At 53.9% G+C, this 18,929-nt stretch overlaps 1 protein-coding gene across 1 annotated transcript in view; it reads left to right on the top strand.

The window, feature by feature from the left end:
- The window catches only part of MYO1H (myosin IH), a 104,130-nt gene that overhangs the window by 59,585 nt on the left and 25,616 nt on the right, over window positions 1-18,929 (top strand). Inside the window, exon 15 of the mRNA XM_054445385.2 lies at window positions 16,213-16,259. Coding sequence (XP_054301360.1) covers window positions 16,213-16,259 — 47 coding nt within the window. The remainder of the gene's footprint in view (window positions 1-16,212; window positions 16,260-18,929) is intronic.

The raw sequence follows: 18,929 nt of genomic DNA on the forward strand, positions 1-18,929 counted from the left end.
CTTTTTGGGGAGTTTGCCATGTGCCCTTGGTGGGTTGTTTGCCATGTGTCCTTGGTGGGTAGTTTGCTATGTGTCCTTGGTGGGGAGTTTGCCATGTGTCCTTGGTTGGGAGCTTGCCATGTGTCCTTGGTGGGGAGCATGCCATGTGTCCTTGGTGGGGAGCTTGCCATGTGTCCTTGGTGGGGAGCTTGCCATGTGTCCTTGGTGGGGCGGTTTCCATGTGTCCTTGGTGGGGAGGTTTCCATGTGTCCTTGGTGGGGAGGTTTCCCTGTGTGGTTGGTGGGGAGGTTTCTCTGTGTCGTTGGTGGGGAGTTTCCCATGTGTCATTGGTGGGGAGTTTCCCATGTGGTGTTGGTGGGGAATTTCCCATGTGGTGTTGCTGGGGAGTTTCCCATGTGGTGTTGCTGGGGAGTTTCCCATGTGGTGTTGCTGGGGAGTTTCCCATGTGGTGTTGCTGGGGAGTTTCCCATGTCGTGTTGCTGGGGAGTTTCCCTTGTGGTGTTGCTGGGGAGTTTCCCATGTCGTGTTGCTGGGGAGTTTCCCTTGTGGTGTTGCTGGGGAGTTTCCCATGTGGTGTTGCTGGGGAGTTTGCCATGTGGTGTTGCTGGGGAGTTTCCCATGTGTTGTTGCTGGGGAGTTTCCCATCTGGTGTTGCTGGGGAGTTTCCCATGTGGTGTTCCTGGGGAGCCTTCCTTGAATTCTTGCTGGGGAGCTTCCCCTGTGTCCTTGCTGGGGAGCTTCCCCTGTGTCCTTGCTGGGGAGCTTCCCCTGTGTCCTTGCTGTGAAGCTCCCCCTGTGTCCTTCTGGTGACCTTCCCATGTGTCCCAGCTGGGTAGGTTTCCATGTGTCCTTGGTGGGGAGGTTTCCATGTGTCCTTGGGGGGGAGGTTTCCATGTGTCCTTTGCGGGGAGTGTGCCACGTGTCCTTGGCGGGGATTGTGCCACGTGTCCTTGGTGGGGAGTGTGCCACGTGTCCTTCGTGTGGAGTGTGCCACGTGTCCTTGGTGGGGAGTTTGCCACGTGTCCTTGCTGGGGAGTTTGCCACGGGTCCTTGGTGGGGAGTGTGCCACGTGTCCTTGGTGGGGAGTGTGCCACGTGTCCTTGGTGGGGAGTGTGCCATGTATCTTTGGTGGGGAGTGTGCCATGTGTCCTTGGTGGGGAGTGTGCCATGTGTCCTTCGTTGGGACTGTGCCATGTGTCCTTGGTGGCGAGGATGCCATGTGTCCTTGTTGGGGAGGTTGCCATGTGTCCTTGGTGGGGAGGTTGCCACGTGTCCTTGGTGGGGAGGATTCCACGTGTTCTTGGTGGGGAGTTTGCCACGTGTCCTTGGTGGGGTGTGTGCCACGCGTCTTTGGTGGGGAGTGTGCCACGCGCCCTTCGTGGGGAGTGTGCCACGCACCCTTCGTAGGGGGTGTGCCACGCGCCCTCGGTGGGGGGAGTGCCACGCGCCCTCGGTGGGGGGTGTGCCACGCGCCCTCGGTGGGGGGTGTGCCGCGCGCCCTCGGTGGGGGGTGTGCCGCGCGTCCTCGGTGGGGGGTGTGCCGCGCGTCCTCGGTGGGGGGTGTGCCGCGCGTCCTCGGTGGGGGGTGTGCCGCGCGTCCTCGGTGGGGGGTGTGCCGCGTGTCCTCGGTGGGGGGTGTGCCGCGTGTCCTCGGTGGGGGGTGTGCCGCGTGTCCTCGGTGGGCGGTTTCCCGCGTGTCGTCGGTGGGCGGTTTCCCGCGTGTCGTCGGTGGGGACTTTCCCACGTGTCGTCGGTGGGCGGTTTCCCACGTGTCGTCGGTGGGGACTTTCCCACGTGTCGTCGGTGGGGACTTTCCCACGTGTCGTCGGTGGGGAGTTTCCCACGTGTCGTCGGTGGGGAGTTTCCCACGTGGTGTTGGTGGGGAGTTTCCCATGTGTCGTTGGTGGGGAGTTTCCCATGTGGTGTTGGTGGGGAGTTTCGCATGTGGTGTTGGTGGGGAGTTTCCCATGTGGTGTTGGTGGGGAGTTTCCCATGTGGTGATGGTGGGGAGTTTGCCATCTGGTTTTGCTGGGGAGTTTCCCATGTGGTGTTGCTGGGGAGTTTCCCATGTGGTGTTGCTCGGGAGTTTCCCATGTGGTGTTGCTGGGGAGTTTCCCATGTGGTGTTCCTGGGCAGCTTTCCTTGAATTCTTCCCAGGGCGCTTCCCCTGTGTTCTTGCCGGGGAGCTTCCCCTGTGTCCCTGCTGGGGAGCTTCCCCTGTGTCCTTTCCACGGAGCTTCCCCTGTGTCCTTGCTGGGGAGCTTCCCATGTGTCCTTGCTGGGGACCTTCCCATGTCTCCTTGCTGGGTAGGTTTCCATGTTTCCTTGATGGGGTGGTTTCCATGTGTCCTTGGTGGGGAGGTTTTCATGTGTCCTTGGTGGGGAGGTTTCCATGTGTCCTTGGTGGGGAGGTTTCCATGTGTCCTTGGTGGGGAGGTTTCCATGTGTCCTTGGTGGGGAGTTTGCCATGTGTTCTTGGTGGCGAGTGTGCCATGTGTCCTTGGTGGCGAGTGTGCCATGTGTCCTTTGTGGGCGGTGTGCCATGTGTCCTTCGTGGGGGGTTTCCCATGTGTCCTTCGTGGGGGATGTGCCATGAGTCCTTCGTGGGGTGTGTGCCATGTGTCCTTCGTGGTGAGTGTGCCACGTGTCCTTGGTGGGGAGTGTGCCATGTGTCCTTGGTGGGGAGTGTGCCATGTGTCCTTGGTGGGGAGGTTTCCATGTGTCCTTGGTGGGGACCTTTGCATATATCCTTGGTGGGGACGTTTCCATGTGTCCTTGGTGGGGATGTTTCCATGTGTCCTTCGTGGGGAGTGTGCCGTGTGTCCTTGGTGTGGAGTGTGCCGTGTGCCCTTTTTGGGGAGTTTGCCGTGTGCCCTTGGTGGGGAGTTTGCCATGTGTCCTTGTTGGGGAGTTTGCCATGTGTCCTTGGTGGGGAGTTTGCCATGTGTCCTTGGTGGGGAGCTTCCCATGTGTCCTAGGTGGGGAGCATGCCATGTGTCCTTGGTTGGGAGCATGCCATGTTTCCTTGGTGGGGAGCTTGCCATGTGTCCTTGGTGGGGAGCTTGCCATGTGTCCTTGGTGGGGCGGTTTCCATGTGTCCTTGGTGGGGAGGTTTCCATGTGTCCTTGGTGGGGAGGTTTCCCTGTGTGGTTGGTGGGGAGGTTTCTCTGTGTCGTTGGTGGGGATTTTCCCATGTGTCGTTGGTGGGGAGTTTCCCATGTGTCCTTGGTGGGGAGTTTCCCATGTGTCCTTGGTGGGGAGTTTCCCATGTGGTGTTGCTGGGGAGTTTCCCATGTGGTGTTGCTGGGGAGTTTCCGATGTCGTGTTGCTGGGGAGTTTCCCTTGTGGTGTTGCTGGGGAGTTTCCCATGTGGTGTTGCTGGGGAGTTTCCCATGTGGTGTTGGAGGGGAGTTTCCCATGTGGTGTTGGTGGGGAGTTTCCCATGTGGTGTTGCTGGGGAGTTTCCCATGTGGTGTTGCTGGGGAGTTTCCCATGTGGTGTTGCTGGGGAGTTTCCCATGTGGTGTTGCTGGAGAGTTTCCCATCTGGTGTTGCTGGGGAGTTTCCCATGTCGTGTTGCTGGGGAGTTTCCCTTGTGGTGTTGCTGGGGAGTTTCCCATCTGGTGTTGCTGGGGAGTTTCCCATGTGGTGTTCCTGGGGAGCCTTCCTTGAATTCTTGCTGGGGAGTTTCCCCTGTTTCCTTGCTTGGAAGCTTCCCCTGTGTCCTTGCTGGGGAGCTTCCCCTGTGTACTTGCTGGGGAGCTTCCCCTGTGTCCTTGCTGTGAAGCTTCCCCTGTGTCCTTCTGGTCACCTTCCCATGTGTCCTTGCTGGGGACCTTCCCATGTGTCTCAGCTGGGTAGGTTTGCATGTGTCCTTGGTGGGGTGGTTTCCATGTGTCCTTGTTGGGGAGGTTTCCATGTGTCCTTGGCGGGGAGGTTTCCATGTGTCCTTGGCGGGGAGTGTGCCATGTGTCCTTGGCGGGGATTGTGCCATGTGTCCTTGGTGGGGAGCGTGCCACGTGTCCTTGGTGGGGAGTGTGCCACGTGTCCTTGCTGGGGAGTTTGCCACGTGTCCTTGCTGGGGAGTTTGCCACGGGTCCTTGGTGGGGAGTGTGCCACGGGTCCTTGGTGGGGAGTGTGCCACGGGTCCTTGGTGGGGAGTGTGCCACGTGTCCTTGGTGGGGAGTGTGCCATGTGTCCTTGGTTGGGACTGTGCCATGTGTCCTTGGTGGCGAGGATGCCATGTGTCCTTGGTGGGGAGGTTGCCATGTGTCTTTGGTGGGGAGGATTCCACGTGTTCTTGGTGGGGAGTTTGCCACGTGTCCTTGGTGGGGAGTGTGCCACGCGTCTTTGGTGGGGAGTGTGCCACGTGCCCTTCGTGGGGAGTGTGCCACGTGCCCTTCGTGGGGGGTGTGCCACGCGCCCTCAGTGGGGGGTGTGTCACGCGCCCTCGGTGGGGAGTGTGCCACGCGTCCTCGGTGGGGAGTGTGCCACGCGTCCTCGGTGGGGAGTGTGCCACGCGTCCTTGGTCGGGAGTGTGCCACGCGTCCTCGGTGGGGAGTGTGCCACGTGTCGTCGGTGGGCAGTTTCCCACGTGTCGTCGGTGGGCAGTTTCCCACGTGTCGTCGGTGGGCAGTTTCCCACGTGTCGTCGGTGGGGACTTTCCCACGTGTCGTCGGTGGGGAGTTTCCCACGTGTCGTCGGTGGGGAGTTTCCCACGTGTCGTCGGTGGGGAGTTTCCCACGTGGTGTTGGTGGGGAGTTTCCCACGTGTCGTTGGTGGGGAGTTTCCCATGTGTCGTTGGTGGGGAGTTTCCCATGTGGTGTTGGTGGGGAGTTTCCCATGTGGTGATGGTGGGGAGTTTGCCATCTGGTGTTGCTGGGGAGTTTCCCATGTGGTGTTGCTGGGGAGTTTCCCATGTGGTGTTGCTGGGGAGTTTCCCATGTGGTGTTGCTCGGGAGTTTCCCATGTGGTGTTGCTGGGGAGTTTCCCATGTGGTGTTCCTGGGGAGCTTTCCTTGAATTCTTCCCAGGGAGCTTCCTCTGTGTTCTTGCCGGGGAGCTTCCCCTGTGTCCTTCCTGGGGAGGTTTCCATGTGTCCTTGGCGGGGTGGTTTCCATGTGTCCTTGGCGGAGAGGTTTCCATGTGTCCTTGCTGGGGAGATTCCCATGTGTCCTTGGCGGGGAGTTTCCCATGTGTCCTTGGTGGGGAGTTTCCCATGTGTCCTTGTGAGGAGTTTCCCATGTGTCCTTGGCGAGTTTCCCATGTGTCCTTGGCGGGGAGTTTGCCATGTGTCGTTTTTGGAGACTTTGCCATGTGCCTTTGGTGGGGAATTTGCCATGTGCCCTTGGTGGGGAGTTTGCCATGTGTCCTTCGTGGGGAGTTTGCCATGTGTCCTTCGTGGGGAGGTTTCCATGTGTCCTTCTTGGGGACATTTCCATGTGTCCTTGGTGGGGATGTTTCCATGTGTCCTTGGTGGGGACGTTTCCATGTGTCCGTGGTGGGGAGTGTGCCTTGTGTCCGTGGTGGGGAGTTTGCCGTGTGTCCTTGGTGGGGAGTGTGCCGTGTGTCCTTGGTGGGGAGTTTGCTTTGTGTCCTTGGTGGGGAGTTTGCCATCTGTCCTTGGTGGGAAGTTTGCCATCTGTCCTTGGTGGGGAGTTTGCCATCTGTCCTTGGTGGGGAGTTTGCCATGTGTCCTTGGTGGGGATTTTGCCATTTTTCCTTGGTGCGAAGTTTGCCATGTGTCCTTGGTGGGGAGTTTGCCATGTGTCCTTGGTGGGGAGTTTGCCATGTGTCCTTTTGGGGAGTTTGCCATGTGCCTTTGATGGGGAGTTTGCCATGTGTCCTTGGTGGGGAGTTTGCCATGTGTCGTTGGTGGGGAGTTTCCCATCTGTCGTTGGTGGGGAGTTTCTCGTGCGTCGTTGGTGGGGAGTTTCCCGTGGGTCATTGCTGGGGAGTTTCCCGTGGGTCATTGGTTCGGAGTTTCCCGTGTGGTGTTTGTTGGGAGTTTCCCGTGTGGTGTTTCTTGGGAGTTTCTCGTGTGATGTTGGTGAGGATTTTCCCATGTGGTGTTGGTGGGGAGTTTCCCATGTGGTGTTGGTGGGGAGTTTCCCATGTGTCCTTGGTGGGGAGTTTCCCATGTGTCCTTCGTGGGGAGTTTCCCATGTGGTGTTTGTGGGGGTTTACCATGTTTTGTTGGTATGGAGTTTCCCCTGTGGTGTTGGTGGGGAGTTTCCCATGTGGTGTTGGTGGGGATTTTCCCATGTGGTGTTGGTGGGGGTTCCCCCTGTGGTGTTGGTGGGGGTTTCCCATGTGGTGTTGGTGGGGGTTCCCCCTGTGGTGTTGGTGGGGATTTCCCATGTGGTGTTGGTGGGGAGTTTCCCATGTGGTGTTGGTGGGGAGTTTCCGATGTGGTGTTGGAGGGGAGTTTCCCATGTGTTCTTGATGGGTAGTTTTCCTTGTGTTGTTCCTGGGGAGCTTCCCATGTGTTCTTCGTGGGGCGTTTCCCATGTGTTCTTCGTGGGGAGTTTCCCATGTGGTGTTGGTGGGGAGTTTCCCATGTGTTGTTGGTGGGGAGTTCGCCATGTGTTGTTGGTGGGGAGTTCGCCATGTGTTGTTGGTGGGGAGTTCGCCATGTGTTGTTGGTGGGGAGTTCGCCATGTGTTGTTGGTGGGGAGTTCGCCATGTGTTGTTGGTGGGGAGTTCGCCATGTGTTGTTGGTGGGGAGTTCGCCATGTGTTGTTGGTGGGGAGTTCGCCATGTGTTCTTGGTGGGGAGTTTGCCATGTGTCCTTGGTGGGGAGTTTGCCATGTGTCCTTGGTGCGGAGTTTGCCATGTGTCCTTGGTGCGGAGTTTGCCATGTGTTCTTGGTGGGGTGTTTGCCATGTGTTCTTGGGAGTTTGCCATGTGTTCTTGGTGGGGTGTTTGCCATGTGTTCTTGGTGCGGAGTTTGTCATGTGTTCTTGGTGGGGTGTTTGCCATGTGTTCTTGGGAGTTTGCCATGTGTTCTTGGTGGGGTGTTTGCCATGTGTTCTTGGTGCGGAGTTTGCCATGTGTTCTTGGTGGGGTGTTTGCCATGTGTTCTTGGGAGTTTGCCATGTGTTCTTGGTGGGGTGTTTGTCATGTGTTCTTGGTGGGGAGCATGCCATGTGTTCTTGGTGGGGAGTTTTCCATGTGGTGTTGGTGGGGAGTTTCCCATGTGGTGTTGGTGGGGAGTTTCCCATGTGGTGTTAGTGGGGGTTTCCCATGCGGTGTTGGTGGGGGTTTCCCATGTGGTGTTGGTGGGGAGTTTGCCATGTGTTCTTGGTGGGGAGTTCGCCATGTGTCCTTGGTGGGGAGTTTGCCATGTGTCCTTGGTGGGGAGCTTGCCATGTGTCCTTGGTGGGGCGGTTTCCATGTGTCCTTGGTGGGGAGGTTTCCCTGTGTGGTTGGTGGGGAGGTTTCTCTGTGTCGTTGGTGGGGAGTTTTCCATGTGTCGTTGTTGGGGAGTTTCCCATGTGTCGTTGGTGGGGAGTTTCCCATGTGGTCTTCGTGGGGAGTTTCCCATGTGGTGTTGGTGGGGAATTTCCCATGTGGTGTTGCTGGGGAATTTCCCATGTGGTGTTGCTGGGGAGTTTCCCATGTGGTGTTGCTGGGGAGTTTCCCATGTCGTGTTGCTGGGGAGTTTCCCATGTGGTGTTGCTGGGGAGTTTCCCATGTGGTGTTGCTGGGGAGTTTCCCATGTGGTGTTTCTGGGGAGTTTCCCATGTGTTGTTGCTGGGGAGTTTCCCATCTGGTGTTGCTGGGGAGTTTCCCATGTGGTGTTCCTGGGGAGCCTTCCTTGAATTCTTGCTGGCGAGCTTCCCCTGTGTCCTTGCTGGGAAGCTTCCCCTGTGTCCTTGCTGGGGAGCTTCCCTTGTGTCCTTGCTGGGGAGCTTCCCCGGTGTCCTTGCTGGGGAGCTTCCCCGGTGTCCTTGCTGGGGAGCTTCCCCGGTGTCCTTGCTGGGGAGCTTCCCCGGTGTCCTTGCTGGGGAGCTTCCCCGGTGTCCTTGCTGGGGAGCTTCCCCTGTGTCCTTGCTGTGAAGCTTCCCCTGTGTCCTTGCTGGGGACCTTCCCATGTGTCCTTGCTGGGGACCTTCCCATGTGTCCCAGCTGGGTAGGTTTCCATGTGTCCTTGGTGGGGTGGTTTCCATGTGTCCTTGGTGGGGTGGTTTCCATGTGTCCTTGGTGGGGAGGTTTCCATGTGTCCTTGGTGGGGAGATTTCCATGTGTCCTTGGCGGGGATTGTGCCACGTGTCCTTGGTGTGGAGTGTGCCACGTGTCCTTGGTGGGGAGTTTGCCACGTGTCCTTGCTGGGGAGTTTGCCACGGGTCCTTGGTGGGGAGTGTGCCATGGGTCCTTGGTGGGGAGTGTGCCACGTGTCCTTGGTGGGGAGTGTGCCACGTGTCCTTGGTGGGGAGTGTGCCATGTGTCCTTGGTGGGGAGTGTGCCATGTGTCCTTGGTTGGGACTGTGCCATGTGTCCTTGGTGGTGAGGATGACATGTGTCCTTGGTGGGGAGGTTGCCATGTGTCCTTGGTGGGGAGGTTGCCATGTGTCCTTGGTGGGGAGGTTTCCATGTGTCCTTGGTGGGGAGTTTGCCATGTGTCCTTGTTGGGGAGTGTGCCATGTGTCCTTCGTGGGGAGTGTGCCATGTGTCCTTCGTGGGGAGTGTGCCATGTGTCCTTCGTGGGGAGTGTGCCATGTGCCCTTGGTGGGGAGTCTGCCATGTACCCTTGGTGGGGAGTCTGCCATGTGCCCTTGGTGGGGAGTCTGCCATGTGCCCTTGTTGGGGAGTGTGCCATGTGCCCTTGGTGGGGAGTTTCCCATGTGCCCTTGGTGGGGAGGTTGCCATGTGTCCTTGGTGGGGAGTTTGCCATGTGTCCTTGGTGGGAATGTTTCCATGTGTCCTTGGTGGGAATGTTTCCATGTGTCCTTGGTGGGTAGGTTTCCATGTGTCCTTTGTGGGAAGGTTTCCATGTGTCCTTGGTGGGGAGGTTTCCATGTGTCCTTGGTGGGGACGTTTCCATGTGTCCTTGGTGGGGACGTTTCCATGTGTCCTTGGTGGGGACGTTTCCATGTGTCCGTGGTGGGGAGTGTGCCGTGTGTCCGTGGTGGGGAGTGTGCCGTGTGTCCTTGGTGGGGAGTGTGCCGTGTGTCCTTGGTGGGGAGTGTGCCGTGTGTCCTTGGTGGGGAGTTTGCCTTGTGTCCTTGGTGGGGAGTGTGCCGTGTGTCCTTGGTGGGGAGTTTGCCGTGTGTCCTTGGTGGGGAGTTTGCCTTGTGTCCTTGGTGGGGAGTTTGCCATCTGTCCTTGGTGGGGAGTTTGCCATCTCTCCTTGGTGGGGAGTTTGCCATGTGTCCTTGGTGGGGATTTTGCCATTTTTCCTTGGTGCGGAGTTTGCCATGTGTCCTTGGTGGGGAGTTTGCCATGTGTCCTTTTGGGGAGTTTGCTATGTGCCTTTGATGGGGAGTTTGCCATGTGTCCTTGGTGGGGAGTTTGCCATGTGTCCTTGCTGGGGAGTTTCCCATGTGTCGTTGGTGGGGAGTTTCTCATGCGTCGTTGGTGGGGAGTTTCCCGTGGGTCGTTGCTGGGGAGTTTCTCGTGGGTCGTTGGTTCGGAGTTTCCCGTGTGGTGTTTGTGGGGAGTTTCCCGTGTGGTGTTTCTTGGGAGTTTCTCGTGTGATGTTGGTGAGGAGTTTCCCATGTGGTGTTGGTGGGGAGTTTCCCATGTGTCCTTGGTGGGGAGTTTCCCATGTGTCCTTCGTGGGGAGGTTTCCATGTGTCCTAGGTGGGGAGTTTCCCATGTGTCCTTGGTGAGGAGTTTCCCATGTGTCCTTGGCAGGGAGTTTCCCATGTGGTGTTGGTGGGGAGTTCCCCATGTGGTGTTGGTGGGGGTTTCCCTTGTGGTGTTTGTGGGGGTTTACCATGTTTTGTTGGTATGGAGTTTCCCCTGTGGTGTTGGTGGGGAGTTTCCCATGTCGTGTTGGTGGGGAGTTTCCCATGTGGTGTTGGTGGGGAGTTTCCCATGCGGTGTTGATGGGGAATTTCCCATGCGGTGTTTGTGGGGAGTTTCCCATGTGTTCTTGATAGGGAGATTTCCATGTGTTGTTGCTGGGGAGCTTCCTGTGTGTTCTTGGTAGGGAGCTTCCCATGTGTTCTTCGTGGAGAGTTTCCCATGTGGTGTTGGTGGGGAGTTTCCCATGTAGTGTTGGTGGGAAGTTTCCATGTGGTGTTGGTGAGGAGTTTTCCTTTTGTCCTTGGTGGGGAGTTTCCCATGTGGTGTTGGTGGGGAGTTTCCCATGTGGTGTTAGTGGGGAGTTTCCCATGTGTTGTTGGTGGGGAGTTTCCAATGCGGTGTTTTTGGGGAGTTTCCCATGCGGTGTTGGTGGGGGTTTCCCATGCGGTGTTGTTGGGGGTTTCCCATGCGGTGTTGGTGGTGAGTTTCCCATGTGGTGTTGGTGGGGAGTTCCCCATTTGGTGTTGCTGGGAAGTTTCCCATGTGGTGTTTGTGGGGAGTTTCCCATGTGTTGTTGGTGGGGAGTTTCCCATGTGTTGTTGGTGGGGAGTTTTCCATGTGTTGTTGTTGGGGAGTTTCCCATGTGGTGTTGGTGGTGGTTTCCCACGTGTTGTTGGTGGGGGTTTCCCATGTGTTGTTGGTGGGGAGTTTCCCATGTGTTATTGGTGGGGAATTTCCCATGTGGTGTTGGTGGGGAGTTTCCCATGTGGTGTTGGTGGGGGTTCCCCCTGTGGTGTTGGTGGGGGTTTCCCATGTGGTGTTGGTGGGAAGTTTCCCATGTGGTGTTGGTGGGGAGTTTCCCATGTGGTGTTGGAGGGGAGTTTCCCATGTGTTCTTGATGGGTAGTTTTCCTTGTGTTGTTCCTGGGGAGCTTCCCATGTGTTCTTCGTAGGGCGTTTCCCATGTGTTCTTCGTGGGGAGTTTCCCATGTGATGTTGGTGGGTAGTTTCCATGTGGTGTTGGTGGGGAGTTTCCCATGTGGTGTTGGTGGGGAATTTCCCATGTGGTGTTGGTGGGGAGTTACCCATGTGGTGTTGGTGGGGAGTTTCCCATGTGTTGTTGTTGGGGAGTTCGCCATGTGTTGTTGGTGGGGAGTTCGCCATGTGTTGTTGGTGGGGAGTTCGCCATGTGTTGTTGGTGGGGAGTTCGCCATGTGTTGTTGGTGGGGAGTTCGCCATGTGTTGTTGGTGGGGAGTTCGCCATGTGTTGTTGGTGGGGAGTTCGCCATGTGTTGTTGGTGGGGAGTTCGCCATGTGTTCTTGGTGGGGAGTTCGCCATGTGTTCTTGGTGGGGAGCTTGCCATGTGTTCTTGGTGGGGAGCATGCCATGTGTTCTTGGTGGGGAGTTTTCCATGTGGTGTTGGTGGGGAGTTTGCCATGTGTTGTTGGTGGGGAGTTTCCAATGTGGTGTTGGTGGGGAGTTTCCCATGCGGTTTTAGTGGCGGTTTCCCATGCCGTGTTGGTGGGGGTTTCCCATGCGGTGTTGGTGGGGAGTTTCCCATGCGGTGTTGATGGGGAGTTTCCCATGTGGTGTTGATGGGGAGTTTCCCATGTGGTGTTGGTGGGGAGTTTCCCATGTGTTCTTGATGGGGAGTTTTCCATGTGTTGTTGCTCGGGAACTTCCCATGTGTTCTTGGTGGGGAGTTTCCCATGTGTTCTTCGTGGAGAGTTTCCCATTTGGTGTTGGTGGGGAGTTTCCCATGTGGTGTTAGTGGGGAGTTTCCATCTGGTGTTGGTGTAGAGGTTTCTGTTTGTCCTTGGTGGGGAGGTTTCCATTTGTCCTTGTTGTGGTGTTTCCCATGTTGTGTTGCTGGGAAGTTTCCCATGTGGTGTTGGTCGGGATTTTCCCATGTGTTGTTGGTGGAGAGTTTCCCATGTGTTGTTGGTGGGGAGTTTCCCATGTGTTGTTGTTGGGGAGTTTCCCACGTGTTGTTGGTGGGGGTTTCCCACGTGTTGTTGGTGGGGGTTTCCCACGTGTTGTTGGTGGGGTTTTCCCACGTGTTGTTGGTGGGGAGTTTCCCATGTGTTGTTGGTGGGGAGTTTCCCATATGGTGTTGGTGGGGAGTTTCCCATGTGGTGTTGGTGGGGAGTTTCCCATGTGGGGTTGGTGGGGGTTTCCCGTGTGGTGTTGGTGGGGGTTTCCCATGTGGTGTTGGTGGGGAGTTTCCCATGTGGTGTTGGTGGGGAGTTTCCCATGTGGTGTTGGTGGGGAGTTTCCCTTGTGTTCTTGATGGGTAATTTTCCATGTGTTGTTCCTGGGGAGCTTCCCATGTGTTCTTCGTGTGGCGTTTCCCATGTTTTCTTCGTGGAGAATTTCCCAGGTGATGTTGGTGGGTAGTTTCCATGTGGTGTTGGTGGGGAGTTTCCCATGTGGTGTTGGTGGGGAGTTTCCCATGTGGTGTTGGTGGGAAGTTTGCCATGTGTTGTTGGTGGGGAGTTTGCCATGTGTTGTTGGTGGGGAGTTTGCCATGTGTTCTTGGTGGGGAGTTTGCCATGTGTTCTTGGTGGGGAGTTTGCCATGTGTTCTTGGTGCGGAGTTTGCCATGTGTTCTTGGTGGGGTGTTTGCCATGTTTTCTTGGTGGGGAGTTTGCCGTGTGTTCTTGGTGGGGAGTTTGCCGTGTGTTCTTGGTGGGGAGTTTGCCATGTGTTCTTTGTGGGGAGTTTGCCATGTGGTGTTGGTGGGGAGTTTCCGATGTGGTGTTGATGCGGAGTTTCCCATGTGGTGTTGGTGGGCAGTTTCCCATGTGGTGTTGGTGGGGAGTTTCCCATGCGGTGTTGGTGGGGAGTTTCCCATGCGGTGTTGGTGGGGAGTTTCCCATGCGGTGTTAGTGGGGGTTTCCCATGCGGTGTTGGTGGAGGTTTCCCATGCGGTGTTGGTGGGGAGTTTCCCATGTGGTGTTGGTGGGGAGTTTCCCATGTGGTGTTGGTGGGGAGTTTCCCATGTGGTGTTGGTGGGGAGTTTCCCATGTGTTCTTGATGGGGAGTTTTCCATGTGTTGTTGCTGGGGAACTTCCCATGTGTTCTTGGTGGGGAGCTTCCCACGTGTTCTTCGTGGAGAGTTTCCCCTTTGGTTTTGGTGAGGAGTTTCCCATGTGGTGTTAGTGGCGAGTTTCCATCTGGTGTTTGTGGGGAGGTTTCCGTTTGTCCTTGGTGGGGAGGTTTCCATTTGTCCTTGTTGTGGGGTTTCCCATGTGGTGTTGCTGGGAAGTTTCCCATGTGGTGTTGGTGGGGAGTTTCTGATGTGTTGTTGGTGGGGAGTTTCCCATGTGTTTTTGCTTGGGAGTTTTCCATGTGTTGTTGCTGGGGAGCTTCCCATGTCTTCTTCGTCGGGAGTTTCCCATGTGTTCTTCGTGGGGAGTTTCCCATGTGTTGTTGGTGGGGAGTTTCCCATGTGGTGTTGGTGGGGAGTTTCCCCTGTGGTGTTGGTGTTGAGTGTCCCATGCGGTGTTGGTGGGGAGTTTCCAATGTGGTGTTGGTGGCGAGTTTCCCATGTGGTGTTGGTGGCGATTTTCCCAAGTAGTGTTGGTGGGGATTTTCCCATGTGGGGTTGGTGGGGGTTTCCCGTGTGGTGTTGGTGGGGAGTTTCCCATGTGGTGTTGGTGGGGAGTTTCCCATGTGGTGTTGGTGGGGACTTTCCCAAGTGGTGTTGCTGGGGAGTTTCCCATGTGGTCTTGCTGGGGAGTTTCCCATGTGGTGTTGCTGGGGAGTTTCCCATGTGGTCTTGCTGGGGAGTTTCCCATGTGGTGTTGCTGGGGAGTTTCCCATGTGTCGTTGGTGGGGAGTTTCCCATGTGTCCTTGGTAGTGATTTTCCCATGTGGCCTTGGTGGGGAGTTTCCCATGTGGCCTTGGTGGGGAGTTTCCCATGTGGCCTTGGTTGGGAGTTTCCCATGTGTTCTTGGTGGGTCGTTTCCCATGTGTCGTTGGTGGGGAGTTTCCCATGTGTTTTTGGTGGGTAGTTTCCCATGTGGTGTTGGTGGGGAGTTTCCCATGTGTTCTTGATGGGGAGTTTTCCATGTGTTGTTGCTGGGGAACTTCCCATGTGTTCTCGGTGGGGAGTTTGCCATGTGTTGTCGGTGGGGAGTTTGCCATGTGTTCTCGGTGGGGGTTTGTCATGTGTTGTCGGTGGGGAGTGTCCCATGTGTTGTCGGTCGGGAGTTTGCCATGGGTTGTCGGTGGGGAGTTTGCCATGTGTTGTCGGTGGCGAGTTTGCCATGTGTTGTCGGTGGGGAGTTTGCCATGTATTGTCGGTGGGGAGTTTGCCATGTGTTGTCGGTGGGGAGTTTCCCATGTGTTTTCGGTGGGGGGTTTCCCATGTGTTGTCGGTGGGGGGTTTCCCATGTGTTGTCGGTGGGGGGTTCCCATGTGTTTTCCGTGGGGGGTTTCCCATGTGTTGTCGGTGGGGGGTTTCCCATGTGTTGTCGGTGCGGGGTTTTCCATGTGTTGTCGGTGGGGGGTTTTCCATGTGTTGTTGGTTGGGAGGTTTCCATGTGCTTAGTGCTAGACAGATGTGCTGTGCGGGGGCATGTGAATATGGAAATCTGATTATCTTACCATCTGCTCTGATTTTTTCTACTTCTCTGTAGCACCAGGAATTATGTCATCCTCATATTTGAGTTCTGGGATATTTGTTGTAGTAATCTCATGCTATAGTATTTGATTTTGGTTTTTTGTTGGGGGAGTGAAGCCAGCTTGCTTCTATGCCACCATTTTTTTTTCTTGAACACTTTTGGTGCATGCCTTTTTAAAATTTTTATTGAATCATTTTTCTGGAAACAGGGTTTCTCTTTGTTGCCTAGACTGGAGTATAGTGCGCAATCGTGGCTCACTGCAGTCTTGACTTCCTGGGCTCAAGCAATCCTCCTACCTCGGCTCCCCAAGTAGCTGGGACTACAGGCATGTGCCACCACACACAGCTAAGTTTTTAAAAATATTTGTGTAGAGACAGGCTAGTCTCAAACTCACTATGTTGCCCAGGCTAGTCTCAAACTCCTAGGCTTGAGTGATCCTCCCACCTCAGCCTTCCAAAGTGCTGGGATTACAGGCATGAGACACCATGCTTGGCTGCTCCCCAACTTAAAAAAAAAAAAAATCTGGTTTTGCGTTTATAATGCCGTTTACTTTCTAATGTAATTATTAACTGATTAAGTTTTAGGTAGACAGATAAGCCAAGTTTTAAACCTGGAAATGACATGTCTGTCTTTGCCTGAAGATGCTGTTGGGTACCACCAGCCATGGTGCTTGAGTTTGTTTTTTCTGAGTCGTAGGGAATTTTCTCATCTATTTAGAGTCCCAGCTGGCTGTCCTTGAGGTTCAGTGTCCCCTCTGTTTCTGTATATTCAGTGTATGTGTGTTTCTTTGCTATTGGAGTAGGGCAAGTGTGCAATACTTAGTGTAAAGACTATGCATATTTATATGACAGCTCATCAGGATTGAGTATAGCATTTGTGCCATGAGTTCAGTTCTGAGGACCTGGTTCTCAATGAGGGACATGTTACCCACCCCCCGCAGGGATATGTGGCAATGTCTAGCATATTAGTCCATTCTCACATTTCGATAAAGAACTACCTGAGATTGGGTAATTTATAAAGAAAAGAGGTTTAATTGACTCAAAGTTCATCAGGCTGTGCAAGAAGCATGGCTGGGGTGGCCTCAGGAAACTTACAATCATGGTGGAAGGTTGAAGGGGAAGCAGGCATGTCTAACATGCCCGGAGGAGGAGGAATAGAGTGAAGGGGGAGGTGCTACAAACTTTTAAACAACCAGATCTCCTGAGAACTATCATGAGAACAGCGAGGGGGATATCTGCCCCCATGATCCAATCACCCACAACCAGGCCCCTCTTCCAACATTGGGGATTGCAATTTGACTGGAGATTTGGGCAAGGGCACAGACCCAAACCATATAATCTAGAAATATATTTGGTTGTCACAACTGGGGAGAGTGTTACTGGGATCTAGTGTGAATAGAGGCCAGGGATGCTTCTCAACATCCCACAATGCACGGGACAGCCCCCGCCACAAAGAACGACCCAGCCCCAAATACCCATAGTGCCAAGGTTGAGAAACTATGAGCTAATCCTAAGAAATTCTTGTTCAGAATTTCCCTTTGCAATGAGTTGGGATGGAATTGTATTTTTAGGCAGAGACATTGATTCAAAAAATTTTTATTCAATGTTTTACAGGATTCTTGGAAAAAAACAATGATCTTCTTTACAGACATCTGAAAGAAGTAAGTCTGACACTTAACTGTATGTGTTTCTGATTATTTTGAAATATTACCCATGATAGTGATTTTGGTAGAATTCGCCTTCTGGATTTTTTTTTTTTTTTTCCCATGCATCGTCTTAGAACTCCAGCATGTCATGGCCAGAACAGACATTCAAGATCATCTGTGTGGACACTTCACTCAACAAACCATTCAAATGTGTATGATGCCCCCCGGGCACCAGCTCTGGAGGTCATCAGTGAACAAGATGGAGTTCTTGTTCTCATGGGGCTTACAGTCAGGAGTTGGAGAAGCAGATAATAAATATATACACAAATAAGTTATCCATTAGTGAGAAGTGCTATAAAGAGAATAAACAAGGAACTGTGACTGAAGGGGACATTTTTAATTTAAGTGATTAGAGAAAACACCCCTTGGAGGTGACTTTGAGCTAAAACCTGAATGAGAATGATTTGGGCCATAGAAGGATCAGAAGTTATTCCAGGTAGAGAGACCAGCATGTGCAAAGGTCCTGTGGTCTGGACGAGGGGAAATGTTAGGAGAGGGGGCTGAGAGCTTAGCAGAGGCAGGTCCACAGGGGAAGTAGAGATTTCATTCTGGTGTTATGAGAATATACTGGGGTGACATGATCTGAGGACGAGGAAGCTGAGACCCAGACAGGTCACAGCTTGCACAAGGTCACATCATGAGGTGGGGGCTGGAGATGGTATTAGTCCCCAGGGCCGCCGACGGAATTCCCAATCTCTTTGCCTTTCCATATATCTCATCAATCTGAGAAGTGTTGCTGCTGCTGCTGCTGCTGTTGTTTTTTGAGACAAGGTCTTGCTCTGTCACCCAGGCTGGAGTGCAGTGACGTCATCATCGCCCACTGCAGCCTCAACCTCCTGGGCTCGAGTGATCCTCCTGCCTCAGTCTGGGTAGCTAGGCCTTCAGACACACACCACCACACCCAACTAATTTTTTTGTCTGTAGAGACAGGATTTTACTCTGACGCCTAGGCTGGTCTCGAACTCCTGGCCTCAAGTGATCCTCCCACCTCACTCTCCCAAAGCTGGGATTGCAGGCATGAGCCACTGCGCCATGCCTAAAACCTTGAGTTTTTAAGGCCCTTATTTTGTATTAAAATAGTTAACTGTTTTGTGCAAAATTAGATTTTATTATCTTGGTTTATAAAAAGCTTAACCCTAAAGGTAACATTTTCGGAGTGAGCAGGTGAACAGTCACCTCAGGAGTGTTTTTTCTGCCTTCCCAAACTTTCTCTACCACTTCTGGGACTGCTTGTCTCAACCTTTTTGGACTCAGGGTAGACGAGCAACTCCTAACTTTGGATCCACCAGACAGTCGCTCTCCGGGTCTGAGTCCCAGCCCAGCCCTTCCCTGCTGGGGACCGTGTGGCAGGTTTCCCATCAGCGAAGTGGGGCTGCTGCTGTCCGCCTCATGGAGTAGCTGTGGAGAGAACACGGGAGTGGACGTGTCTGGTTAACAAATGGGCGACAGCGTTTCTCTAACGGCTTCCCCTCTGGTGTCATGGTCATCAGCTTCACAAACCAGTCCACGGAGAGGACATCACATACGAAAGAAGTCTCCAAGTCTCTCCCTTCACCCACCAGGGCTGAAGCTCCTTGAACTTTTTGACTTCAGGACGGAACACTTCTCATTTGTTTCTGTACTATTTGCAGATTACTCTTCCATATCACTGTAGGTTTAGAACTGCAATGGGTTAAACAACAAAAAAAATTCAATTAAAAAAACTGGGGGGCCAGGCACAGTGGCTCATACCTGTAATCCCAGCACTTTGAAAGTCCAAGGTGGGCGGATTGCTTGAGCCCAGGAGCTTGAACCCAGCCTGGACAACATGGTGAAACCCCATCCTTACCAAAAAAAAAAAAAAAAAAATTAGCTGGGTGTGGTGGCACACCCCTGTGGTTCTAGCTACTTGGGAGGCTGAGGTGGGGGGGATTGCTTGAGCCCAGGAGGTGGGGGTTGCAGTGAGCTGTGACCATGCCATTCATTGCACTCCAGCCTGGATGACAGAGTGAGACCCTGTCTTGAAAAAAAAAGAAAAAAAATTTTTTTTTGAGATGTGGTAAACATACATAACATAAAATTTAGCATTTTAATCATCTTATTTATTTATTATTTTTGAGACAGAGTCTCACTCTGTCACCCAGGCTGGAGTGCAGTGGCATGATCTCAACTCACTGCAACCTCTGCCTCTGGGGTTCAAGCAATTCTCCTTCTTCAGCCTCCCGAGTAGCTGGGATTACAGGCATATGCCACCACACCAGTCTACTTTTTTTTTGTATTTTTAGTAGAGACAGTGTTTCACCTTGTTGGTCAGGCTGGTCTTGAACTCCTGGCCTCAGGTGATCCACCCGCCTTGGCCTCCCAGTGTGCTGGGATTACAGGTGTAAGTGACCACACTCAGCCACATTTTAATCATTTTAAAGTGTACAATTCAATAGTGTTGAGTAGATTTACATCGTTGTGCAGTTAATCTCCTGAACTCTTTCCATCTTGCAAAACTGAAACTCAGTCTCCACTAAACAACGACTCTGTTCCCCCTCCCAGCAGCCCCTGGAAATACCGTCTACTTTCTACCTCTATGAACTTTACTCCTCTAGGGACCTTATATGAGTGGAATCAGACAGTGTGTTTCTTTTTGCAACTGGC

This window comes from Pongo pygmaeus, chromosome 10, assembly GCF_028885625.2.
Source record: "Pongo pygmaeus isolate AG05252 chromosome 10, NHGRI_mPonPyg2-v2.0_pri, whole genome shotgun sequence".
Taxonomy (NCBI): domain Eukaryota; kingdom Metazoa; phylum Chordata; class Mammalia; order Primates; family Hominidae; genus Pongo; species Pongo pygmaeus.